The sequence below is a fragment of the Grus americana genome, chromosome 3 (assembly GCF_028858705.1).
Source record: "Grus americana isolate bGruAme1 chromosome 3, bGruAme1.mat, whole genome shotgun sequence".
NCBI lineage: Eukaryota > Metazoa > Chordata > Aves > Gruiformes > Gruidae > Grus > Grus americana.
In genome coordinates this window covers 27,575,454-27,602,333 of record NC_072854.1, presented here as the reverse complement: position 1 = coordinate 27,602,333, position 26,880 = coordinate 27,575,454, and the positions used below count along the sequence as shown (strand labels likewise).

Here is a 26,880-nt window from a genome sequence, read left to right as displayed (position 1 = left end):
TTAAGATACGTAAATATATATTATCAGGGCTCTGTACTATGATGACTATGTCAATGTTTGTCTAGACAGTCCTGGAAGAATAATTATTTAACTCTGCAGCTTCTAAATTATAATAAGTAGCGTTATGTATCAAAGCCAGGACATAATCTATGGAGCCAGAATGAGAGGTTGTAATGACTTCCATTTTCTTCCTTTTAAGTTCTAAAACACCTTGTCTCATTCATTGAAATACGAGTACAAGGAGGCCCACTGAATGCACTGACAATTTTAAAATATAATATATATGTCCTAAAATTAAACGTGAATATTGCCAATTTAATTTCAGGTTTTAATCACTTTTGTAAGGATTCGTTGCCACAGTCTTGCTACTTATCTTTCTGAACACATTTTGCTGGCTTGTATGATATTCACACTTCTAACAAAAACACTGAGTCCATAACATTAGTCACAGAGTCTGATTTGAAGTGGGTTGTATGGTGGGAAAAAGTAATTACACTTGTATTGCCTATATTCCTTTGAATGGAAAGGATGTAGCTATTTGTTCACACAAGGTAATCTTGTTTTGCTGTGCTCTTTCTAGCACCTTTTCCAAGTGTAGTCAAGAGTGCTTTTTGTAGATCCTGGAGGATCATTAAATGCACCCACAATTTATTAATTTCTGTAATTTGAAAGAGGTATATTGGTGAGATATTTTTAGGAATCTCTATGGATTCAAAAGCATATAGTTAAGGCTAACTTTGCACCTGTATCAAAGGATGAACCATGTTAACATAGCTGTAATTGAGTTTCTGGGCCCCTACCGGGCTCAGTCAAACATGAGTGAACATAATACTCACTGTTACGTGCTTTTATTTGCAGAAAGTAATGTACCTTTACTGCACTAACAAGCATCACCTGGGCACTAACAAATGTCTTTTTGAATGACCTTACATATCAAATCCTGATCAGTGGTTATATGCCAGTATGATATGAAAATGTATGTATTTAATATTAAGGTAAATACCTTTCTAAAATTATGAAATCGGAAAGCTATGGCTCTCCAAAATCAGGTACAAACTACTGTATGAATTATGCAGGACTAAATTTAAGTAGATTCTGCTATATGTATAATATCTTCAGATGGAGTGTCTCAGGACTGAACCCAGACTTCATAGTAAAATTCTTAAATCTGAGAAGAAGTACAATTTTGCAAGGTTGTTTTTGTAATTTAGATGTTAAAAGTGGGGAAGAACCATGAAGGAGGGTATTGCAAGTTGCACATATATATGTTGGATGAAGATGTTAAATATGTTAATTTTAAAGTACCTTTTTTCAGGAGAATTTCAGATGCCATTTTTCAGTTGTTTTTTTCTAATTTCTCTGCCACTTTCTGTCCTTTACCACTCTCCCAGTTTCATGACAAAATAGATCCAACTCTTGAGAGTCTGAAACGCATAGTTGAACGTCTGAGGCAGCCACCTTCGATTTCAGCAGAGGTTGAGAAGATTAAAGAGCAAATCAGTGAAAATAAGAATGTGTCAGTGGAACTGGAAAAACTTCAGCCGGTGTATGAGACACTTAAACAGAGAGGGGAGGAAATGATTGCTCGCTCAGAAGGAGCTGATAAGGATATATCTGCTAAAGGTAGTAGACTGAGAAACGCTTCATGTAGTGGAAATGCAGCAAGCTGCAGCATATAAAAATCTTCATTTCTGATGACCACTAATCTGAAGATTGCTCTCCTGGAGAAGCTGCTTATAAAAGCAAAGCATTCGTTTAAAATAATTCATTGTGGATATGACCTTTGTATTATTTTTAAAGGCCACGTTGGTTGTTTCCACTTAACGTTATAAGGAGTCCTGTAAAGAAACAATTTTAGAGTCTAAATTTTAAAATGTACACATATGTTTCTGCTGTAGAACTGTAGAGAGATTTATGGCCAAGAATTGTTTGCCAAGGTAGTAATCTAGTTCCTTTGTTGTTTAGCTGTTCAAGATAAACTGGACCAAATGGTCCTCATTTGGGAAGACATCCAGACCTTGACTGAGGAAAGGGAGGCCAAATTATTGGATGTAATGGAACTAGCTGAAAAGTTTTGGTGCGATCATATGGCTCTTGTAGCTACTATTAAAGATACTCAAGACTTCATTCGAGAACTGGAGGGACCTGGAGTTGACCCATCTGTAGTCAAGCAACAGCAAGAAGCTGCTGAGGTCAGTAGAACATATTTTGTTGATATAAAGAATTTTATTTACAGTATGCAGAGAAAAGAGAGATTTACTATGAAATACCAGAGGAGAATATTTTATTTTTTTTAGAGACCAAGAGGGATAATTATATAGAATTTTGCTATAATGAGATCTCAAGAGTCTATGGTAAATAACATGTATCAGTGTTTAATTGCAATGAGCATGCAACATGTGCCTGTCATTATATTTACATATCTGTTTATAAACATGTATATAATAAGCATGTCACTGAGACTTTTAAGTTATACATACTTTAGATTCTCTGAGTAATATGTAACATCTAAATGAAAGGTGTACGGATGTATTATGCTGTATCTGTTATGCTCTAAGCCTGTAATTATTTATGCTGATAGTTAAAGATTTGAAGGTTCAATGATAACCTCTGAAAAAGAAAACACTCTGATTAAAGAAATCTAATTTAAAACTTCCTGTTTATTTTTTCCATCTCATACAAAATGACATCATACGCCATTGTTACAATTTAGACTGATGTCAGTTGATTTCAGTGCAAAGGGATGCTTATATTTTAAGCATCCAATTGTAAGTCCAAGTGACTTTAAAGAAAACAAAGGTCAAATCCTACCATGTTCTGTCTTGAAAACAAGCTGTACATAGATTATTAAATTTAGTATTAGCAGTGTTGGATTTTTTTTTCTCTTTATAGGCTGCTAAAGAAGAAATTGATGGACTACAAGAAGAACTAGAAACAGTTGTGAGCCTTGGCTCTGAACTTAGAGCTGCTTGTGGAGAGCCTGACAAACCTATTGTCAACAAAAGTATAGATGAGGTATGGGAAACGCAGGTGCTTAAATCTGTTATGTTAGATGCTTGTTCAGCTGAAATTGGTATATCTCCTCCACCCCCAGCAAATTTTGAAAATAAAAATTCTGTGGCAAAAGTGAAATATCCCTGAAGCCTTTGTGTTAAAGTAAGATTTGCTTTTCAGTGAAATTAATCTTGACTCACATTAGATTAGAACATACAGCCAATTTTATTTTCTTGGTTTATGGCTTAAATTTTTTGTAAAAGACAGAAAGGGTTTTTTTGTAAAAATACTCACTGATTAATACAACAGACAGCTACTTTTTGCAAAAGTAATGCTAGAACAAATTTCAGATATATCTGGTTTATGCCAAGTGAGACATCTTAACTGAGACAATCCTGTTTGGATGACTACAGAGTACTTAAAATTTCTCTAATGTTCAGCAATGTACATTTCTTTTAAGCTACCTTTTTATAATGATGCCACTCCAAATGATTTCCTAATAGTATTTCCCATACTAACTATAATCCCTATGTTAATAAAACAAAAATATTCAATAATCAGTTTTGAAGGTTACAGCTTTTGTAATCCAGAACCTCTACTGTATTCTGAAGGAAACTAACTATGCAGTGATAGGGAGAATGAGAGTGTTAATATGGAATGAATATGAACTATTCATGCTTAGTTTATTGATGTTATTGATTGGTGAATAACCAGTGAATGCACATTATACAGCAGTAAAATTCTTTCGAGTAAATTACACTTACTTGCAGCTGAATTCTGCCTGGGATGCCTTAAACAAAACATGGAAAGAACGAGTGGATAAGCTTGTTGAAGCTATGCAGGCAGCTGTTCAATACCAAGATGGACTGCAGGTAAGAAGGTGTGATATAGCTAACCCAATCTTGAGTCAATAGGATTTAATGGAGTTATAGTAAAAAACACGGTGTGATTGTATCGTTCTGATTATAACGACTATTTTCTTCAGATATTTTTTCTCAGGGTTGGTTGGGTTTAGAGTTTGGGGTTTTTTTGCATTACTGAATAAATCTCTTTGGGTTGTTTTCTTCATGTAGTTCTTCATATATTGCACTATGCTTAGATTTGAAATTAACGTCCCCTTGTTTATTGATGAGATCAGAGGTTTTTGATACTGCACAAACTCACAGTAATCCTGCTCACCTTTTCTTGTAATAGTCAGTACTTCATGATAGGCGAGTTGGAGTTGTGACACATTTACATGATTTGAAAGGAGCAGAATACAGGTCCATGTACTCACTTGCAGCTGTTTTCTTTGAGTGGAGGACAGTGAAAGAACTTCAATTTTATTCTACCTTTTCTATAAGTCAAATATTTAAGTTTGAATATTTTAAGCAAAAAATATTATTAATGTAAAAATATCATTAACATATTGTTTCCAATCCAATCACAATACTTTAAAAGATGATTCACTTTTAAAATCTGTAGGTAAATTTTCCAGCATTTTTTTTAAAGATATCTTTTCTCTATATGTGCTGGTTTTTTTTCAAGGGTAGGTTTTATGGGGGTTTTTTTGCATATTCTTTGCACATTTTGGCTTAGTGGCATGCCTCATCTTTTGTCAGTGAATGGCTAGAAGACTGAAACACTTGAAAAGATTCCAAACATGGTCAGATTTTGCAAAATTATTTTTTTGCTCAGTGGAATTATTGTCTGTCTTGGTTCATGACACTAAGGGTAGTTGCTTGTGTGTTCAGTGCAGATCAAGCAGCAGAACACTCCCTAATAATGCAACATGCTTGTTTTCCAGTGCACCCTCTCTATGTATTTTTCTCCAAATTCTCTTATGTTCATACTGTGCAGAGGTTGACTTGTTTGGTTACGTTAGGAACATTACCATTGGTTTAAGTGCTTTGTATTTCCTGTGGCTGCACGTTGGACATCCTGCAAGTTTGGTAGTTTGTGAAGGAACCATATTTAAATGCCTCTTTATGCTCATTTCAGGAGACAATATGAAAAGTTATTGTCAGCAGATTGTTAGCTGCAGCTGTCTCATGCTGTTGAGCTTCTTGTGGGTAGGTCTCCTTTTCTCAAGGAGTTGTGAAGCAGTATGCAGCTCTGACAAGCCGTCCTAAGCCTTTCTCCGTAATGAATCGCACATAATGGGCAGGAGGAAAAGGGCCAAGCAGAGGTGATTTTTCCCCCTATACAATTACCCAGCTTGATATAGCTGTTCTTAATCTGTAAGTGGAGTATTCTTGAGGTTGTTCTGCATTGCATCAGGAGCAAAAGTACCCACAAAGCCTCGGAACTGGGGAGACGAGTTCTGTTTTTTTAAAGTGATAACTGCATTATCCTACGGAGATTCAGTCAAGCTTGGTTACAGCCCTTCACTGTCTAATATGTGCTGAATGGGTCATGTTCCTTACACAGGTAACATTATCCTTCAAAGGAAGTTTGTAATCATCATTTAAAGTGTGTTCTCATTCAGCTACAGTCTTCACCTTTGCTCCAAAGGACTGTAGAACAGAGTTTGCCTTGTATTTACCTTTTAGGGTATTCATAAAAATTGCTGATTTTACTCAAGAAGTAGAGTACTATTCAGCATGAATAGTACTGGCAGAATATTACTGCTAATAAGTTCAGTCTTGCAGCATGTACATTCTTGTAAGGTGGAATACTTTAGTTAATTTTTGATCCCTTGTATTGCAAAGAAACCTAGGTTTCACTGAAGAAAGCTATTTTCTTTCAAAGAAGAACACAGCAGTATTGTTCTCTGGAGAGAACAAAAAGGAATTCTGATATTTTACTTAATACAACTTTCAGTTATGACACTATTTCTCTGCTCACGCTTCAATTTCATGCTGTGATTTTCAGGCAATATTTGACTGGGTAGACATTGCTGGTAGCAAGTTAGCATCTATGTCCCCAGTTGGAACAGATCTGGAAACAGTGAAACAGCAAACCGAGGAACTTAAGGTATGAACTAACAATTTATTTCATTTATTTTTTTTCATCTGTCTGCATTTTTCTGTGTTTTTTAGTATTTTCTGTGTTTTTCAAGAGTCAAAAGCAATTTTCATTTTCAATTTCTAGTAAAAAAGAATCTGTATGAAAATTGCAGATAACATTTCATTGCAAACTTTTAATTTTAAAATGTATTCCAAATTTTGGAGAGACCACATTTTATTTTGCGAATATGTTCTGATAGTCCAGAGATGCTTGTTACAAGATTCCTTCTCTTTCAAAGGCTATAAGGTTATTATGTACAGGGTTCTTTTGCTATGACTTTTATGTTTCTGGTTTCTACCATGAACAGCTTCCTTGAGGCTCTGAGAGAATGCCTCCAAAGCTTCACTTCTGCCATTATAGGCTTTATCTTAAATGCTCACACAGATCACAACATTCCCAATACATGAGTAAGTTGAAAATCAAAGTTTCAGGCTAACTTAGAAACCTGTCTGTATGGATCTGTGACTGAGTATGCTCCCAAGTTGGTAGACTGTTAGGCTATATATAAAAAACAGGGATGTATAATGATCTGAGAATGTCCTTGGTTTTGTTGCTCACTTGTACATTTTTTGTCTGTGGGCAGGTTGTTCATCTATTTTATGATGTAACTTCAAATGAACCCTAATCTTGTCTAGTTCAGAAGAACCCACATATGCAAGTTGTATTCAGACCCCTGCCCAAGTTGCGTGTACAAGAGAGGATGGTTCTACTAAAGAAATTTTGCTTTCAGCACTTTTGAAGATTAATTCTATTTGAAGTTTGAAGTATTGTATTATCACAACCACAGGAGCTAGAAGTTACTCAAAATAGGTTCTGCCTTTTTCACAGACCAGGGAGATCACTGGAGATCACTTCCTATTGGGCATCTTTATCATACTCGGGTCACAGCTAGCAATATCTGCTAGAATAGTAAGATGATGTATATTTTCAGTTAGCTGGGACTGTCTGGATTATCAGTGTCTTACAAGCATTTTGACCCTGGAAAACAAACCCCCAAATTTATGACAGTTGACAGTGATGCATTAATATTGCAGATATGCTATATTCACGAAGATCATTACTTGTAATATGTTTATTTGTATTCTTTTTCTATTTACCGTAGCAATTTAAGACAGAAGCTTACCAGCAGCAGATAGAAATGGAAAGACTGAACCATCAGGCAGAACTGTTGCTGAAGAAGGTAACAGAGGAGAGCGACAAGCACACTGTTCAGGACCCTCTCTCGGAGCTCAAACTATTGTGGGACAGCCTAGAAGAAAAAATCATAAATAGACAGGTAAATTAACTTGAAGGTGGGGGCTTTACTCATGACTTAGATTTTTGAGAGAAGCTTTTTATTATGTATAAAGTTGGTATCAATTTACACATTTATTCCTTTTGGTTTGGAAATTACAAAACTATACATAATAGAATTTGATATTTACAATTTATTGAGTTGGTTTTATGCTTTTCAAACCCTTTGCAGTATTTTTTGTCATATCCTCTGTCAGCAGCACCATGTCAAATCATTATTATTTCATTTTGGTTGTTTGATAACATCTTAAGTAGCAGGTGAATACATGTTTATATGTACAAAAGTAGTATTAGCTGCTATTTTAAAAAAAAAAAATTTTCGCGACAAAGGAAAGGTTTTAAAAAGATGATGCACCAAATTGCATTTATATTGAAATTATGTTTTAAGTGATGAAAAACTATTGTCATATCTCTAATGAGAGAACTTTCAAACTTAAGTCTGCTCTAGTTACATGGGGTCTTCAAAGGTCAGGACTTTAAGCCTGGAATGTAAGGCTTTATAGGGGAATTGCTAACTCGGCTCTTAACTATAAAGCAGTTACTTGTGTTGGATAACTGTTTCTCCCTGGTTTTTACGCTGTCATATACATGGACTCTGCTCTGGATTATGGTGACTAATGGTAATATAAGCCAATTCAATAGCATTGTGAAACCATTTTATCGTTAATTTTATTTTTACTATAGCACAAGCTGGAAGGTGCCTTGTTAGCCTTGGGGCAGTTCCAGCACGCCCTGGATGAGTTACTGACATGGCTGACGCATACAGAAGACTTGCTGAATGAACAGAAACCTGTGGGTGGAGACCCCAAGGCTATTGAAATTGAACTTGCCAAACATCATGTATGTAATTATAATGAATATTAACTGAAATGTTCTTTTGATGTTTCTTAGTCATGAGTCTTGTAGTAAAACTTAGCACTTGATAAATAATTCTCTATAGAGATTTTCAAGATGCAGATTGTAGCTGAAATGCAGGTTTTGAATAACTAATATCTTTCCTCTTACTCCTTCATATTCCTTCCTTCCTTGCATATGCCGTGCAAGTGGCATAGGTTTTGGCCAAAGAGAGCAGCTCACCCTAGTCCTCACCTTTATTCACCTTAATTTGACCCAGGGAACTCAAAAATTACTGAACCTGCTACTGTCCCTGAGGCAATAATCTCCTTGATTACTGCTGTTTAGGCCAGGTCTCACAAAATGCACATAACCATTCCACATCTGTCATTCTTCCTTCTTCCTTCTCAGGAAATAGTGATTTCTTGTTTTGAATTCTGCAAAATTGTATCTCAGTTGGGTCCAACTAACACAAAGAGTGCTTCTCTCAAAGTCTCAGCAAACTTTAGGGGTATCCATGCTCCCATCTTTTTGTTACATACAATGTAGGATTAATTTTTAAAATTTTTTTTTTTTTTAGTATTTTTACTGATTATTGTGACCTTGGAGCCCATGGAAGAATGCTTCCATTGTGCCTTTATTTTGAAGAGTATCTCCTAGGAGCAAGAGATCTTCTCTACCTCTTTGTGTGACTTGGTGCTGTTCACGATGATGTGTTCTTTCTAGTCCTGAAGATTTCAAACCAATTTCCTAAATCTTCTCCTTTCCTTTAAATCTGCCATTTAATTTTTGGCCTGCATATGATGTGAAAAGTGTTCAGAGTCCGTTTTGGATTTAGAGAGAATTGATTGAAATTGACAGTACAGAGATAATTAAGGCATTTTCATTGTTTGTGGTAATGCAGCTTCTGAAGCTTTTTGTGTGGTCAGTTGGAGCTTGAGCAGAGTAAAATATCTACATGCCCTGTGTGGCTACTTTTAGAAACAGGCCCTTTAAAAAAAAACAACCTACAAATTCAGCTTCCACTCCATGAACCTCTTAAATTCTTATCGAACAGCAGTGTTTTACTACTGAAGAAGCATCCAGACATCGTTTATGACTTTACCTTCAGTGCTGAAGAAGTTCAGCAAACACATGAACGAATCTACTTCCTTTTCGTAAACCAGAGTTTCTAGGTTAGAAAGTTCACACAGTAGTGCATCCTGTGGTAGCCTGGAAAAACATCCATCTCTTGAATAACTTTTTGGAAAGAATAGACCTTGTTCTTGGTGAGCCTCAGCAGGAAGGAAGGGATAAGATGCATCTGCTTCTGTGAATATCCCTTTTTTTCACCCTGTTAGGAAAATAAAATAACGAATATCTTCCAGTGCTTAGCTTAGAAGAATGAAAGCAAACATGATGCACATTTTGTATACAAGGGCTACTTGTGATTTGCAGTTTCATCAAGTGCCTTGTGTAGTTTATTTAAAAGCTCCTTTGTATTTAGCTTTATATTTTTTCCATATACTAGCATTTTGAGGGAGGTGAGTTTGAACCAGACCCCATGGAAGACAGCAGTCATAAACAACTTGAATTTCTTAGATGGGGTTTACCATTCCCTTCCCAACCATTCTGTATAGTCTCTTTTTCTAATCTTTATGTTTATTTTTTTTCAATCTTTCTGAAAACAGCATCCTTTTCCCAAATGTACTTTTCACATTTTGTGGCTTTACTGTGGTTGGTGATAACAGGTTTTCAACCAGATGGAGGAGGTCTTGTGGTGTTAGTATCACAATCGTTCCCTAGCTTTTAGCACAGATGAAGTGTCCTGGCAGCCCGACATAACGTGAAATGAGTTGTAGATCTGAAATGCATGAAGAGATGTTGCAGCAGTCAGGTTGTTGCATGGCACAGCAGGCACGTAGTATTCTTGTTCTGATCTCTCCTTTCTTCTTAGACTACTGCTCTGCAAGCAATTGGCACTACTATATATAACACTGTTTTCACGACTTACCCTCAAAAAAAAAGAAAAATCCTATTAAAGAAAAGTATGTAGTAAATTAAGGAAAGTGAAGAAATAAATCTTCACTGTCAGTACCAGAAACATTTCATAATTTCAGGAAGAAATGTATGTATTCAGAAGGAATACATTCTTTTTTCCAAGACATAAAAATAAAATGTAGCATTTTGGCAGAATGGTCTGTTACTGCTTTTGATTGAAGAAACCTTAGTTATTAGCTTTAATTTCTAATACCTGTGCTGATGTTAAACTATTGCCTTGTCACTGGATTAGAACTAGCTCAGTCACTGTAATTGCCTTCATTCAATAACTTATCAACATGGCCAGTCATACATACTGTATTACAATTGTAGGTGCTACAGAACGATGTTTTAGCTCATCAGTCTACAGTGGAAGCAGTTAAGAAAGCAGGAAATGACCTGATTGAATCAAGCGCTGTTGAAGAAGCAAGTAATTTACGGAGCAAGTTGGAACTTCTGAATCAGCGTTGGCAAAACGTATTGGAAAAAACAGAACAAAGGAAACAGCAGCTGGACAGTGCCTTGATCCAGGTGAACAGGAAATGATCAAATAAAGAGATAACTCAGAAAAAGTGTCTTTTTACATGAAATACATAGATACATGTATTAGAAGTTAGCCCAAATCAAAACCATAATGCAGACACTCCTGAATTTGGAGAAGGTTTGAGCCCAGCTGTATCTTCCACAGCTGGCCACTGTCTTTTATAGTGCTGAATCAAGACTTCAGCTTTTGGCCTATATATTTTAAAATGGTGAAATGTCTGTATGGGTATATTATTCAGGGAAAATATTGATCTCACAGTTGCTCATTTAGCCTGCTTTCAAGATTTCCATGGGTTTTGTTTTTATCATTTAGATTGGATTGAGCTAGTTTAAAGTTTGGTTTGTTTTTTTCCTTTGTTTTTTCCTTTCATTTCCTTTGATTATTGCAAATATCTGATTAAATCTGTTACCAGTATACTTCTGCATCTGAGCTTATATTAGAATGGAGAATATTTAAGTAAGCTCTAAAATGATATGGTATAATTTAGGCCCAAGGTTTCCATGGTGAAGTTGAAGATATGCAGCAATGGCTGACAGACACTGAACGTCAGCTGTTGGCATCAAAACCTGTTGGAGGCTTACCAGAAACAGCAAGAGAGCAGCTTAATACCCATATGGTAAGTATCAGTATTAGAATGCTTTGCAAATTGCATTTCAGGACTAACTATCTTTCAAGAGTGTTTATGGTAAATACAGAGCATGTTCTATATATCACAATGTCTGTGCAGTATCTTAAAAAAATTTAATAGCTTTCAAAACAACACTGTTATTTTCAGTGTAGGAAGAGTAGTCACTTGGGAGATGCCCAAAGCTGAACCATTAATAGTGTTGAGACAGAAATAAAAGAACTTTTGCATCCTCATTCTCAGAAAGAAAACCAGAAAGTGTTTGCAGATTTTTCAGTGATTCCTATTCTTCTTTTCCCTTCTGTCCCCATAACTGCAGTTAGGCTTTTTCTAAGATACAAAGATGAATCAGAAAGTGATCCACTTTCATTGGACCTTCAATTAAGAGACTCGATCCTTTACCCTGTGTCTGTCTAAACCTGACATTAAACTCATCATTAGCACAGATGTAATAAGGACTACTGGCTCATGTAGAAAGACTGCTTTAGTTAGAAATGGCAAGCTGATCAGGATGCCTCAATTATTCCCTTACTTCCCTTCCTTTCTCTTTAAGAAACATACGGATTTCTCCACCCCTATAGAACCATAGAGCCTAAAAAAGGACACTTAAACTTGATCTCTTACCTCAAAGGAAGGTGGTTCTTAATGCTCCATTTATGTAAAATCATGCTGTGCTGTTAGGCCAGGATATAAAACCAAACCCAGTGAATTAAACTCCTGACCTCCTGGCTCAGATGTAACAGTGATATTTACTGAACTGTCCTTGAACTCGAATATGCCTGACACAGTTTCCAGTAGAACACTGCATTGTCATAGCTTTAAAAATCAGATTTTGTTTTGGAATGATGATAAAGGTCACTGCCCACCAATGAGGGGCACTTATTTTTTTTCTTTCTTTCCTCCGAAATTCACCAATAACTGGTTTTTAGAAGGAAAATAATTTACAGTTTTAAAATCAGTTATGACAGGAAACTAGGACAAACCACAGAAATAACCTTGTGGTTTTGAACCTCCCAATCCTTCTCTTTTTTGTCTTAAATTAAAAAAAAGGCAAAAAACCCACCGTTGGTTGGTTGGTTTTTTTCCTGTGAGGGTGGATCATAATCGTAATTCCATGAGAGTCAGTGGAGCTCTTTCCATTTTTCATCCTGGACCTGAAGTCAGATCAAGACCAAAAAAGTTTCCCTGGAAAATTTCAGAGTTTTCTTTGGTACATTCTTTTACTATGCAAATTTTCTATATTTATTGCACTCACAGCTTGATTAGTTAAAAAATCTTTAACCTGAATGTAGTAGTATAGTTGGAACAAGTGTGAATATGTCCCCACTAATACGTACTCTATATGTACAATCACTTCCTAACTCTACAGGTAGGTACGTTTTAACAGATTGTTACTATGTTGTGGGCCATCATATAACACTGCAGGCATTGACTTGTTATCCTTTAATGTATATAACCCTTAAAAGGTAGGTCTTGATTTCAGTTTAGTTAAACGTCAGTGCATCTGTGTAGATATGTGTTGGTTCTCTGGGGTTTTGTTTGGATTTTGGGGGTGTTTTTGGCAGCTGAAATGTTGAGGCCACTTGTCATGTTGAGTGATATTTATTATAAGTTCCAAATTCACTTGCCCCTAAGTGATACAAACCATGTTAATGTGTGATGTGTAACTGAAGAAGAAAGTTTTGCACTATATTTTGATTTGTTTCTCATTGGAAATAATGTTGTGAACCATCTTCTTTAGTATAAGGTCTGTTTCTACAGATAGGAATAAAAGAGCCCTCAACCATAATCAGCTCACAAATGGAGTTGAGATTGGGCAGCGTTTCCAGCTAAGGCAGCTCCAGGAAAACAAAAGATAGGAAGAGACATTACAGGACATCAGCAGGAAAGGGTCTTAAAAAGAGGCCTCTTTGGCTGTCCCAGTGCTGCTCAGAACATCCCTCTCCTTTTCTTAAAACAATCATTTTTCTCAGTTCCTCATTTAAAATAATTTTAATTGCTCCTACCCTCTTATGAGTGTGACTGTACTGTAGAAGTAACCAGTGTGATGAGCCCCTCTTAGACTAAGCCCAGCCCCGGTGCTTGGGGCCATTCCTGCTGTGCCGCATCTCACCTGTGCTGCGCTTCCTATGTTTTCTTCTGAGGGGTTCTTGTGCTGCAGTAAAATAAGGTGCTCTGGGGAGTTATGGAAACCAAAAATATTGTAGGGAGGGTGGGAGCATGCGAGGAAGCAGACTAGGTGACACCACTTTTCATCGTCCTCGGAAAGAAAGCAAGGAAGCCTTCTGTCACGTTAAAATCTTAGCTCGTCTTTGAACCTGCTTCCTGCTTTGCCCTCCTCTGTGAGCAGGTACAACCCTGTGTACAGTATCTCTTAACCCAAAGAAAATGTTGTGTTTGGGCTCTTGTCCTGGGAATCAAAGGAAAAAGTTCTTTTCCTCCTATTTGCAAGCCACTTCCTGCTCGTCTCCTGGAAGATGTTCCTTGTTTGGGAGTCCGCAGCAACTTTGTTGGTACATTTCGGACGGTCCATTACAAATATTGAACATGCCCTTTTGAGTCAGAGGGATGCATGGGAGCTCCCAGTCTCTAGCAACCTCATATTTAACATGGTTAAAAAAGAATAGTTAGTAGAATAGTTAGCAGGTACAACGGTTGTTACCATTATTCTTTCAGCTTTCTTTGTATGTGTAAAATGTCTTCAGTGCTCTTGCCTAGCGAGTGAAGGAAGACACAGACAAAACCAAAGAGAAGATGTACAATAAAGCAGCCCTCCCAAGTTGTCCCACCCACTTTTGAAGGTGTATTGGATAGGTCTGGGCTTTCAGCACGCTGTATAATGCTGACACTTTTTGTGTTTCAGCTACAGATGGACTTCAAACTAACCAAGTTGTAGCAAACCTTGTGCAATAAGTGCATAGTACTTTCTTTGCCAAGCTTTGGATCTCAGGGAAAACATCTGACAGGCAATGCAAGTTCTCATTTCCTGAAGAATTGGGCCCTTTCTTTGCTCATTTGGCTTTTTATTAATTACATATGTTTCCTTTATTAGTCTTAATCATACCTGCTAAATGTTGGGCGAGGACTAAATATTATACTAGCATTTGTAAAGAGCATTGAATTTCTACCTGACTTATTTTTTGGTGCTTTCTTTATTTAGGAACTTTGTGCTGCCTTTGAAGCCAAAGAGGAGACATATAAGTGTCTAATGCAGAAAGGCCAGCAGATGCTTGCAAGATGCCCAGAGTCTGCTGAAACAAACGTTGAGCAGGACATAAATAACTTAAAAGAAAAATGGGAATCAGTACAAACAAAGCTCAGTGAAAGAAAAGTATGTATTTTTACATAAAAATAGAAGTGTAAATCATGTATTTAAGGATGTTAACGTTTGGTGTTCTATGCATGCATACTTACTTGATCTTTTAGATTTAAAATCAATTGTAGAGACAGTTATGCAGAAGTCATTGGTATGTTTAGAAAGTACTTCAAAAAAATGGGATTCAGGTAGTTGTTTATCCATAATTGGGGGGAGGATGAGTGAGAATGGCACAAGTCTGTTCCACAGAAATACATTAACTTATACTGATAATGCTCATTTGGTGGGGTGAGGGCTCTTCTGGTTTTTATTACAGTAATTGTAGACATGAGAGAGTGAGTAACTTGAATGATCAAATAATTTTTATCTCCTTCTCAGTGCAGAATCACTGCATTAATTTTCCTAGCTTTTATCCATTTTTTTCTTAAAATTCCCAAATGCTTGGCCTTCTGCCACTTACTTCAAGTGACTACCTTCTGTTCTAACATAGATCAATGATTTCACTGATATGCAACATAAGTTTTCTTATTATTAATTTCATTTTGCTTTCATTCCTTCACGAAGTATAGTCCATTTGTTCTACCTCAATTGAACAATGAAGAATATCAATAATTATAAACAGAGGAACTCTCTGATATGTATAAAGCACAAATAATTTAACTCACAACTTAGTTATATTTTAAAGAAAGAATGCTGGTGCCTCTTAAGTTAACTGTATAATGTAATCAGTCAAACGAATACCCAACATGCGCACCTTCTTGCAGAAAGCTGTAAGGTTGGAGTGCTCAGCTAGGCCAGCAGTGCGATAGTTGGAAAATCTCTGACTTCTGTCTCATGACGAACAAAACTTCTGTATCCAAAATTAGTCTCAGTTCAGGCAACCAAAATGGCAATTGGGCTTTATTAAAAAGAAGTGGTCCAGGAGAACTTGTGCTTTGTTTAGTGCAAGAGAATAAATTAGATGACCTCTTTGAGGCTCTTCCAAATGCCCTGCCACTTTAGATTTCTGAGATTCTACTGGTTTTGTATTCAAATGGAAATATCCATGTCCCACTGGGATTAAGTAGTAGAACTGCTAGTAGCAGATGGAACTAGGTGATCCTTAAGGTCCCTTCCAACCCAAAGTATTCTAAGATGCAATGTTCTAATGTGGAAAATTTTATCTAGTACTAGGTGCTGTACTTTCTACTCATCTATCATACTGTTACTCTTCTATCCATCTTTTTTAATATGCTCAAATGTAGGCTGTTATTTTAAAACTCAGAAACTTTGAGTTGGAAAAATGCTTCTAAATGCTAAACTGAAATGGTTTACTCCAAAATGCTGAACTAAAATGGTTTACTTGGCTGAAGCCCCTGCACAATATCAACTGCTATTAATGTATGACGTATCTTTACAGACCAAACTGGAAGAAGCCCTCAATTTAGCAATGGAGTTCCACAACTCACTTCAAGATTTCATCAATTGGCTTACTCAGGCTGAGCAAACTCTAACTGCAGCTTCTCGGCCAAGTCTTATCTTGGACACTGTCTTGTTTCAAATTGATGAACACAAGGTATGTAAAGAAACAGATGTGTAATGTTTTTCTCCCACTCTGTAGAGATACTTTAACAATGTCCAAATGAACCCTGTAACGCTGGCACTCAGAGAAACATTTAATTTGTTTTAAAATCGTGTTTTATAGTCTTTCTCGCTACATCATTCTTTATCAGACTGGGTTTTTTTCAGTGTTTACACAGTGCTTGAGCAACATAGTATTCAGAGTAATTTTCTCCCTTTTTTCCAAGGTTTTTGCCACAGAAGTGAATTCTCATCGAGATCAGATCATAGAGCTGGACAAAACTGGAACCCATTTGAAATATTTCAGCCAGAAACAGGATGTTGTCCTTATTAAGAATCTGCTGATTAGTGTACAGAGTCGATGGGAAAAAGTAGTTCAACGCTTAGTTGAAAGGGGAAGAGCGTTGGATGATGCAAGGAAAAGAGCCAAACAGGTAATCGGACAACAGCTGTTGTACAACTCTTTGAACTTAGCTGTAATTACATCCAGACTCTTGAAGAATATGGTGCTTTAAAGCACTTTCAAGTAAATCTGGCTTTAGTGTAACAGACACTGTTGAGTTAGTGGGGCAATTTCTGTGATTCAATCATAGAGCACTTCATTTGGGAGGTGAAAGCGTCATTTTCGACCTGAGCAGTGACTTCTGTCTGCAGTACAGGATAGTCTGAAAGAAGAAAGTTACAGTATGGCTTCCAGATGTATATTAGTGCCATCTGTCCTCAAAAAGAAGTTTCACAATCAACCCCTTATATTTAAAGAATGTGATGAACCCCTTTCACTAGTCTGTGGGAGTATTCCTTAGTGTTTTCTTCTTGTGTTTACGTTGTGCCCTGATTAATACTCATCGCTTCCTCAATCTCTTATGCTAGTTACTAGACCAATATCTTCTGTGTGGTAAGACATCTCTGTTTATTTCCTTAAAAACCTGGAGTGGTTTTTTACACAGTTTTCCTCAGCAGGGAGCATTCATGTTTTCTTCCTTAGATTCATGTTTCCCTCACTGGGGAACATAAATGATAAGATGCAAAATGTGTGGGAGGAACGTAATCTGTTCAAACGTCAGTAGGAAGTTCTAGCTGCTTTTTATTCAAGTGAACATGACCATTCAAGATTTGGTCATGTTCACAGCCAAACCACATTCCCATGTTCACTGCTTCTGCCACTCAGCTCAGAGTAAGAACTTCTCTGAGCAATAAATTTAGCCCATAAGCCAATCAAATGTTATTTATTTTCCAGCAGTTTCTCTTGTGCATTCACACACACAGCAGTTCTGCAATGAGATAGATTTCATCTCTATATCCTTTTATAGAGCTGAATACAATAAGTTATTAATTTACGACGGCAACTATCTGTGCAGAGCAGGGAAGGAGTACTGAAGGGTACTGGTATCAAGGCCTGATCCACAGCCCTGAACAACAGGGTCTGGGAGCCCTGAGACATTTCTGAACTGGTTCATTGTGCTTTCATGTGTAGGCAGCCCAGGCAAGAAGAATTTTCAAGAGAGATGCAGAGAGAGAAACAATCAGCTTAGAAAGATTGAATCCCAAAGGGATGCTGCTTTGTGAAAGCTCGATGAATCTTTGGTCTTACCCTGCTTCCTTCCCTGAAGCACTCTCTTTGTTGAGACAGGAAGGAAGATCAAGGATCTGTTCCTTGCCCGTCAAGATAGCATTTGATATAATGAGAGCATTTATGAGCGTCCCAAGGAAAATCTCGGGGCAGTCATCCAGAGTTTTTCCAGTGATTTACTGCTGTTGTCCCATATAGGCAATAGCTAAGCCCCATTCTTGCTGTATTTAATATTCATTACTAAGAATGTAGGAATCTAAAAGACCAGCTCATCAACAGAAGTTGCCAGTATGTCTCTGAAAGATGCTTACTGTATGTGCAGATCAGGTACATAAGAGGTTGCTAATTCACCTGGGAGAAGGGAGGTTAAGTCCAGTGGGGACGTGGTTGGGCTAGTCCCTGTTTGAGAGACCAGGGAGAAAAAGCACACCAAATCTTTCCAAAGGCGGCAGAGCACTTGCTTGGCTTGTAGAGAATTGGTTGGGGTTTAATGTTTTCTAGTTATTCTGTGAACCAGTGAATTTTAAAATCCATGCAAATCTCACTTTCCTGCAGTTCCATGAAGCCTGGCACAAACTTATGGAATGGCTAGAAGAGTCAGAGAAATCTTTGGACTCAGATCTTGAAATTGCAAATGACCCTGACAAAATAAAGATGCAGCTTGCACAGCATAAGGTGAGTCACAAGTGATGAAATGCAAAGTGCCCGGTGAGTTGTAGGTAAGCCTCTCAGCCTTGTACTGTTCAATCAGCAAAGGAAGTAGATTCGTGGCCTGACTGCAATGGAGTGCTTATTAGCATCAAATTAAATCGTGGTGTGTTACAGGTGGGGAGTGAAGATAACTTCACAGTACCTGATCTGTGGGGGAATGGTTATGAAGAGGAAAGACATAATAATACAGCACCATGGAAACTCTAAACAATGAAGTAATACTATCTGAGAATAGGAATCTCTGAAGAGGTTTTATTACAGACTTTTTTCAATCTTTAAATCACAGTTTTACCATCCAGTTATTTGGGTTGGGGTTTTGCTTTTAATAGTACAGGACCACCTCAAAACTGAAAAATAATCCTTTATTTTGACTGGCAGTTGCTTTTTACATCAAGTGGAAATATTAATTAAATCCTCTAGAAAGTACAGTGACACCATTAGTAGCAAAAATTGTTTCTGTTCATGAGATTCAAAATTCCAGGACCAGCTTTCCACAAACCCAGCTAGTGTAGGTGAAAACGTAAAAATCTCCCTGATTGACCTGGCTTTTCAAACAAATTGTGATAATGTAAAAGCTCTGTAGTTCCATCAGACACAGAGCAAAAGGATGGATGGAAGAAGTCTTTACTTAATTTTTATTTTTCTAAAGAGCCTAGAATAATATATTACTGAAGATCAAGTGGGTTACTGGTAGAATCTTCAGAGATCAGTCTGCGTCTCAAGATTTTTCTTGGAGCAGTTTCATCAGAGACAGAGTGTTGAAAGATCATTCATTTTTCTATGTTTTGGCATATATTTACTTCTTCTTTTCATGTCAGTCTTACTGTTCTCCATTTACTCCTATTTTTTCATTCTGCGCAATATCCCCAAGGGTTTGCATATCTAATTTTTCCCTCTCAGTATAGCTTCTGGTGATTGTTTTTACCTCTGACAGGTTTTCCCATGTATATTAATGATTGGTTGCTGCACTAGTCTCCTTTATATTTTTATCATCTCTCCATTTACATGATGATTTAAGTATTGTTTATCAACCAGGCAAATATTTTCTTCTAATATAAGAAAGTTGGCTGTTGGTCCAGCAAAAATAGTTTTACCTATGTTTGCTGTTAAAACTTTTAGATAAAACCTACATTAACATTCTGTTACGCTAACTCTGCAATTTCAGTTTGTTCTGGGATTGCTGCTCTTGCCAGAGTTTGAAGTCAGTGATGGGAATTCGGGGGAAAAAAATCTTGCTGTTAAGATAGTCTTTCTCGTCTTCTCTGACTCTATCAATCTTTTAATCCTTCCATTCCTCTCTTTTCTTTATATAAAGTTCGAACTCCTCACAAGTACAGTCAACACATTGTGACTTTGCTTGGAGGTCCTTTCAGGTTCTGAGATTTGACTCTCTACCTTTATTCTCCTCCTCTCTTCTGAAATACTAAACGTGATAATCCCACTTGTTCTTTATACCTACAGCAGTTCGTTTTATGAGCCCAAGCTTCCTCACATGGATTGGCAGACTCATCACTTCTCTCAATATCTTTTCTCCAGCTTCTTTTCATATAAAATGCCTGCAGAGAATAGATACTTGAGTTCTTGAATCTCATTTCTCATTAAGGAATGGGATGGAATGTGGCACGGGGACATCAGGATTGAAACTGGCAATTTGGAGGAAAAAGATGAATGTGTGTGAGAGAGGGAGTTCTGCGAACTTTGTGACTTTAAACTTCAAACCACCCCCCAAGAAATCAACTCAATTGTTTTTTAATGAGCTGTCAAACCTCCCAACACTGCAATGTCCTTCCTTGTATTTTGAGTCTTTTCCTTCCACTCCCACATATACCCCCCGTGTCTGTCTTTGTCTTTTCTGTCCAGCCTTGAAGGTTTCCTTGCTCCATTTAGTTAACGATTTTGCTATCTGAACTGAGTGTGTGCTCTCTGTGTGCTGTAAGCAATAATTTGGACTTGCTCTTTGCCAATTGTTACTGCCAAAAAAAAAAAAGCCTTAAAGAGAAAAGCCAAGATAGTATGTTTTCTCTCTCACTGATATCTAGTGTGTTGCCAGGGACTTTTGGGGGTTATTCATGGTCTGTTTATCAGCATTTTTTTCTCATTTTTAGAAGTCAGGAATGGAAAAACCCTTACTAGGTCACCCAGTCCATTCCTATGCTAATGCTGAATGTTCCTTACATTTACATGAACCTGGCTAATTTTATCTGTATGTTTCCATCTTCCTTAGAAGGAAGGTAGATAGTTAATTACTGAAATTTTGTTCATCTTACCTGTCTGCTCCTGACAGCTTAAACCAAAGTCTACTCTCAATTACACCTCTGTGAAATCAAATGAAAGTACACAGTGTAGTGTGTCTAGTCTCAAAGAATGAATTGACTGCAACCTTTCATTCACCTTTAAATCTGTTTCTCTTGTGTGATCTTTTTCCTGCAGCAATTTCATTGTGTTTCCTCATGCAAAGCAAGTAACACCGTGCATGTAGTGTGAAGCAGTTAATAAACCCCATCAAATACAAGGAGCACAGACATACTGTTTGTATTGAAGGAACTTTTATTAAAAAAACCTAGTTATTTTCATTTTGAAAATTATTTTTATTTTTATTGTAGTTCTAGCTTGACAATGATGTTTGTATTCTTAAAGTGTGTTTCTTTGTTTTATATGAGCAAAATGAAAGAACAGTAAGGAAATACTGAATTAGAAAACAAATGCTGCTTTTCTTGTTTTCCTGATAAATTTTGATTGTCAGTTCCCTCTGGATCCTGAAATAACACTAAAGTAAGGGCAGTACAGTGCAAAATACCAAGAAAGTTTTTAAAAGGAACCTTTAATCACCCTAGTTGTCATACTGTCCACATGGTGTATATAACCCAATGCCTACGTTCTACTTCAGACACCTCCCTTCCACCTGAGCTTTCCCTGATGGACAGTCACACCTAAAAAGAGCAGATGACTATGTCGACACTTGGGGAGGTTGGTGGAAGAGTTGTAAGCTGCTGTGGCATAGATTGGTGCAGGCCAGCTAGGAACAGCTTGCCAGCTGGAGGTGAGCAGGCACGCATGTGTGCTGGCAGTGACCATGAAGAATCCGTGCAGTCTTTACACGCCCTGAGGAATCACTATAAGTTGTAGGTGGTAATCGTTTCCTTGCTGGATGTGATGATACTGAATGTTGCTCTGAGAACCAGATGAAAATCTCTTTCAGCAAACACTCTTGTGGCCTAGTGTTTTTTGGTGACAAAAAAATATTTGATTCTGCATATATGTTTCCTAAAGCAAACTCATTATTTTTTTTTTAAACTGAAAAGTTAGCTTTTTAAACTAAAGCTAGCAGTTCATGAAGGTGTGAAATAAAACACTTCTAAACATGGCTACCATTTAAAAGCTGCTGTGTAGCACTGGTTTTGTCTTTTGGTAGTGTTTCTTTAATTATATACTCTGTCAGTTGGTTAACTCCTCTGTGGTATCAGATGAGTTGTGTTTCTGTGTGTGTCTTGGTGCCTGTGAAAAGCTTCCAGAGGCTCTGGGCAGAAGGAGCTGTCAGAGCTGGGAGGCAGATGCAACTGCTGTGTCACTGTCATCTTCTAAAGTCCCTGGGTCACAGAAACATGTTTGTGGTCATGGCTTCCAGCCCAAAATGAGATATCGGGATGTCACCTGGCTGCTGCTTGTGCCTGGATCTGTATACTTTTGGCATGCAATTCTTCCCAATTATAGTATGCTTCAATCCTAGGAGGGTTAAATGCTTGTGGTGGGAGGTTTCCCAGCTTGACCATGCTGAGCTAAACTGGAATAACCTCTGTAGCCCTTGGGATACTCTAGACTGACTTGAAATCTTAGTATGTGAAAACGTGGTGTGAAGACTGCTCAGTTCATGGCTCCCAAACTAGCAGTTCTTTCACATTCTTCTGACTACCAGGCAGCCCCTTGCTGAAATTTAGGAGTATTATAGTAAGACACAAGTCGTGCTCTCACTGAAGGAGGGATTTTCCAGAAGTTGTTCCAATAGGCATAAAGCTACGTTTCCAGAGAGGGACAAAAGGCAGGGACTCTGCTGGTGTCAAGCCCCGTGCAATCTCAGGTGCACTGTGGCACTAACAGGCTAGAAATTTTGCAGTAAGTTTAAAATTTGCCTGCAGCAACATTTACAATTTCCATTGCAAATAATATGTCAAAGATTAATTACCTGTGGCCTGGAAGCAATTAATGCTATATGGGTATTTTCTTTTTCTTCCATATATATAGGAATTTCAGAAATCTCTTGGTGCCAAACATTCTGTGTATGATACCACAAACAGGACTGGACGCTCCTTGAAAGAGAAAACCACCTTGGCTGATGACAACTTGAAACTTGATGATATGCTGAGTGAACTAAGGGATAAGTGGGATACAATTTGTGGAAAATCAGTGGAAAGGTAGATGAAAACCAATTTTAATTTTTCAGCAGATAAGAAAAAGGCTTAAGAGAACTGTTTTGGCTTCTGTTGTGTAAAAGTAAAACCAGAGTGGCTAGCTTGTTTGATAATTAAGAGTGCCAAAGCAGTAACATACTAGAAATGCATACTTTCCTGATGGTATGGAAAGGGGGGTGGATCCCACTATTTTGAAAACACTCATTTAAAGCTCTTAGTTGTTACTATTTTATACTGAAAATTTTTTTTTCAAGTGTATGAATGATTATTTTGTGTGTGTTCTTTTTTTCTTTTTTTCCCCCCAGACAAAATAAACTGGAGGAAGCCCTGTTATTTTCAGGACAATTTACTGATGCTCTGCAGGCTCTCATTGATTGGTTATACAAAATTGAACCTCAGCTAGCAGAAGATCAGCCAGTACATGGAGACATTGATTTAGTGATGAACCTGATTGACAATCACAAGGTAATTCCAAAACTATTCTTTTTTAATTACTAGACTGCTGATAAGTGTAGCATCTTCATGCTATTTTTATTTGGCTAATCTGTAATTTTTAGAAACACGGAATAGTTTTATAACACAAACATGTCATCAACAACGGAAAATGCTATAAAACATGCATGGAAGGAAGCAACTGTTAGTGACTCATTGACACCAGTTAGCATTGAGATATTCCGTTTAGTGTTGCTATCCTTTGTATTTATGAATATCATGTCAAAAATCACAAGTGTGCATTTATGAATATGTGTGTGTGGGCAAGAGGTGACAAAAATTATTTTACTGGAAATCTTTGGGGGAGATAGGGCTTTTTATTTAGTACATCTGCTAACCAAATGTCCAGTACGCTCATGATGACTACAGCAGCCTTTCAAACCTGCAGGGCTGCTGTGTAAAAAGCAGTTGCAACGCTGAAGTTATGCACGGGATTATGCAACTAGACTATGGTGCAGGAAGCCTACATTGGCAAGCTGCAGTATTTTGTAACTGAGTGTTTCTGGAGGTGGGAACAAGTAGGAGATGTAGGACTGTGCCTCTGAATCCCAGGTTTGCTGTTCAGTATGTCAGAAGAAATGGCTGTTGAAGTTACTGGTATTGCACAGTCAGAGTTCTGGAGCCTGGGAGGATTATGAGGTGAAGGTCCCTCTGTTCATAGAATGGTTAGGGTTGGAAGGGACCTCAAAGATCATCTAGTTCCAACCCCCCTGCCATGGGCAGGGACACCCTCCACTACACCACATTGCCCAAAGCCCCATCCAGCCTGGCCTTGAACACTGCCAGGGACGGGGCATACGCAACCTCTCCGGGCAACCTGTTCCAGTACCTCACCACCCTCACAGTAAAGAATTTCTTCCTAATATCTAATCTAAGTCAACCCTCCTTCAGCTTAAAGCCATTACCCCTTGTCCTGTCACTACACTCCCTGATAAACAGTCCCTCTCCAGATTTCCTGTAGGCCCCCTTCAGGTACTGGTAAGCCACAATTAGATCTCCCCGGAGCTGCCTTTTCTCCAGGCTGAACAATCCCAACTCTCTCAGCCTGTCCTCATAGGAGAGGTGCTCCAGCCCTCTGACCAGCTTTGTGGCCCTCCTCTGGACTCGCTCCAACAGCTCCATGCCTCTCTTGTACTGGGGCCCCCAGAGCTGGACGCAGTACTCCAGGTGGGGTCTTACAAGAGTGGACTAGAGGGGCAGGATCACCTCCCTCAACCTGCTGGTCACACCTCTCTTGATGCAGCCCAGGACACGGTTGGCTTTCTGGGCTGCAAGCGCACACTGCCGGCTTATGTTGAGCTTCTGATCAATCAACACCCCCAAGTCCTTCTCCTCAGGGCTGCTTTCAATCCATTCCTTGCCCAGCCTATAGTCGTGCTTGGGGTTGCCCCAACCCATGTGCAGGACCTTGCACTTGGCCTTGTTGAACTTCATGCGGTTCATCTACCAGTGACTTCCAGTATCCGAAGACTGGTCAGTGAGGAGGAGATTTTTTTCCCTCGTGAAAAAAAAGTATTTGGAAACATGGGCTGTCTATAAAAATTAGCCTGAAATATGCTGGAATTGCTTCTGAAGTTCCATAGTATATCTCAACTGAGTCATAGTCAGTGGCACGATATACTGTAATTGTCCTGTCTTCTTTCAAGAGTTTCTTTTATATAACTGGAGCTTGTTCCGTCTGCAAATGTGATCATACTCTCACATAAATATGTGAATATGTGGTGAGATCTACAGCCTTATAGTCAGACCCCCAGATGGGGTTTTAGTTCTGTTTTTATGATTTTAAACCTTCTCCTTGATTGTTAGCATTTTATCTGATCCTTTCCTGCTGCGGCAATCTTGCACATTAATCAAGTGTGTCAGATCAATTGCTTTGATAAAGAGTGGAAAGCCAGCGTGGTAAGGAGGCTAGATTTCCCATGCATTGCATCAGGATGGGTTCTCAGGATCTGCCTGCCATTTTCCTACCATATTTCAGTTTTATTAGGATAGGATATAGTGTAAATATCTTTATATGGAATCTAATCAGCAGAATTTGTGTGTTTTGAGTCACTTTGATGGAGTTATTCTTGATTGAGTTGAATCCGTATTTTGATTTCTTCTTATAATCAGTAGGTTTTTTGTTTCTTTTTACATAATTAGGCCTTAATGAATTAAACATATCAAATGTATTTGGTGGTGCCTAGGTTTTCCAGAAGGAGCTGGGAAAAAGAACGAGCAGCGTCCAGGCTCTGAAGCGCTCTGCCAGAGAGCTGATAGAAGGCAGTCGTGATGACTCTTCCTGGGTCAAAGTCCAAATGCAGGAACTAAGCACTCGCTGGGAGACAGTTTGTGCCCTGTCAGTATCCAAGCAAACACGACTGGAACAGGCTCTTCGGCAGGTAGATGAGTACTCATGATGCTACGTGTACTTTATGAGAAGCAGAGAAAATATCTTACAGTCTAGTTGCCAAAAATTTAATTTCTTTTTCACTTCATGTCATTAAATTTCATTTAATTTCATTTCATTCAAAAATGCTCATTTTCTTGCTCACGCATTGCTTACCTTGTCTCCATCTACCACAGCACATAAATAATGCCTCTTAGCATTTATTATTGCTGTTATTATTAGTCTATACCACAAATGCAAAGCAAATGTTTCAAAGACCTTACCATCTAAGGAAATCACTGCAGTTACAGTCAAGCGTGAAGGGTGATTAAGAACTATGCCCCCTTCACAGGAAGCTGGAGTTTGCGGTCATATTTATGCCCTTTGTGCCTTATTGGAAAGAAGTAAATTTGTGTACTGAAAACATGTTTACAATGGCATAATTACAGTGCACGGTGAATTACATTGCAGAAAAAATTTGTGCTGAGTGCACTCAGTACCTAGAACAGTCTATTGGCTGGTACCGATCCCAAACAAATGGGTCCATCTGTATTGTTTTCAAACCTGAGATAATATGGATGTACAGCTCTGTGAAGGTATACTAGCTTGGGTTGATGCTAGGATGGGGCTCCTTCAACAGTGATGTATCCACTGTGTGCAAAATTCCTGCCCTGCTTTTCCCAGGGTACTGTGTTTGTCCAGCTCTCCAGTCTCTCAGCAGGCACAATCCTGAGCTACCTCAGACACTAATTGTGTCTGAATATGGCTGTGCCCAAAGGTGGAACTTTCTTTTTTTCTCCAGACATAAAAGGGTCAGTCACCAATGGGCTGTCAATTAATTCTGCTTCACTGGTGATTTAGGGTATGCGGAAAATATAGTTCTCAGTCTCTCCAGCTGGTCCATGAAAGCACCTCCTTTGCAATTTGTCAGCGTAAACGCATGATATTCTCAACTGAGCTGCAAATACACTATAAATCAGATGGCTAAAAGCATGAACAGGCTTTTAGGCTTCCTATAATTTTTTTGGGAAGCATGAGATATTTTTACAGTTATGAAAATGCAGTACTGTATATCATTGACTTTTTAATGGAAAGTTAATGTGCCAGTACTGCTGCATGATTAATGACTCCAAATGTGGGCTCAGTAAACTGCAGTGTGT

General features: G+C 38.0%; 1 protein-coding gene across 11 annotated transcripts in view; it reads left to right on the top strand.

The window, feature by feature from the left end:
- DST (dystonin) overlaps window positions 1–26,880 on the top strand; it is a 311,102-nt gene that overhangs the window by 261,354 nt on the left and 22,868 nt on the right. For all 11 annotated transcript variants that reach the window (XM_054822953.1, XM_054822942.1, XM_054822944.1 and 8 more), the window contains 16 exons: window positions 1,392–1,623; window positions 1,966–2,192; window positions 2,893–3,015; window positions 3,765–3,866; window positions 5,848–5,949; window positions 7,085–7,258; window positions 7,960–8,115; window positions 10,462–10,659; window positions 11,160–11,288; window positions 14,458–14,628; window positions 16,013–16,168; window positions 16,401–16,607; window positions 18,299–18,418; window positions 22,694–22,863; window positions 23,166–23,325; window positions 25,539–25,733. In XM_054822953.1, coding sequence (XP_054678928.1) covers window positions 1,392–1,623; window positions 1,966–2,192; window positions 2,893–3,015; window positions 3,765–3,866; window positions 5,848–5,949; window positions 7,085–7,258; window positions 7,960–8,115; window positions 10,462–10,659; window positions 11,160–11,288; window positions 14,458–14,628; window positions 16,013–16,168; window positions 16,401–16,607; window positions 18,299–18,418; window positions 22,694–22,863; window positions 23,166–23,325; window positions 25,539–25,733 — 2,622 coding nt within the window. The remainder of the gene's footprint in view (window positions 1–1,391; window positions 1,624–1,965; window positions 2,193–2,892; window positions 3,016–3,764; window positions 3,867–5,847; window positions 5,950–7,084; window positions 7,259–7,959; window positions 8,116–10,461; window positions 10,660–11,159; window positions 11,289–14,457; window positions 14,629–16,012; window positions 16,169–16,400; window positions 16,608–18,298; window positions 18,419–22,693; window positions 22,864–23,165; window positions 23,326–25,538; window positions 25,734–26,880) is intronic.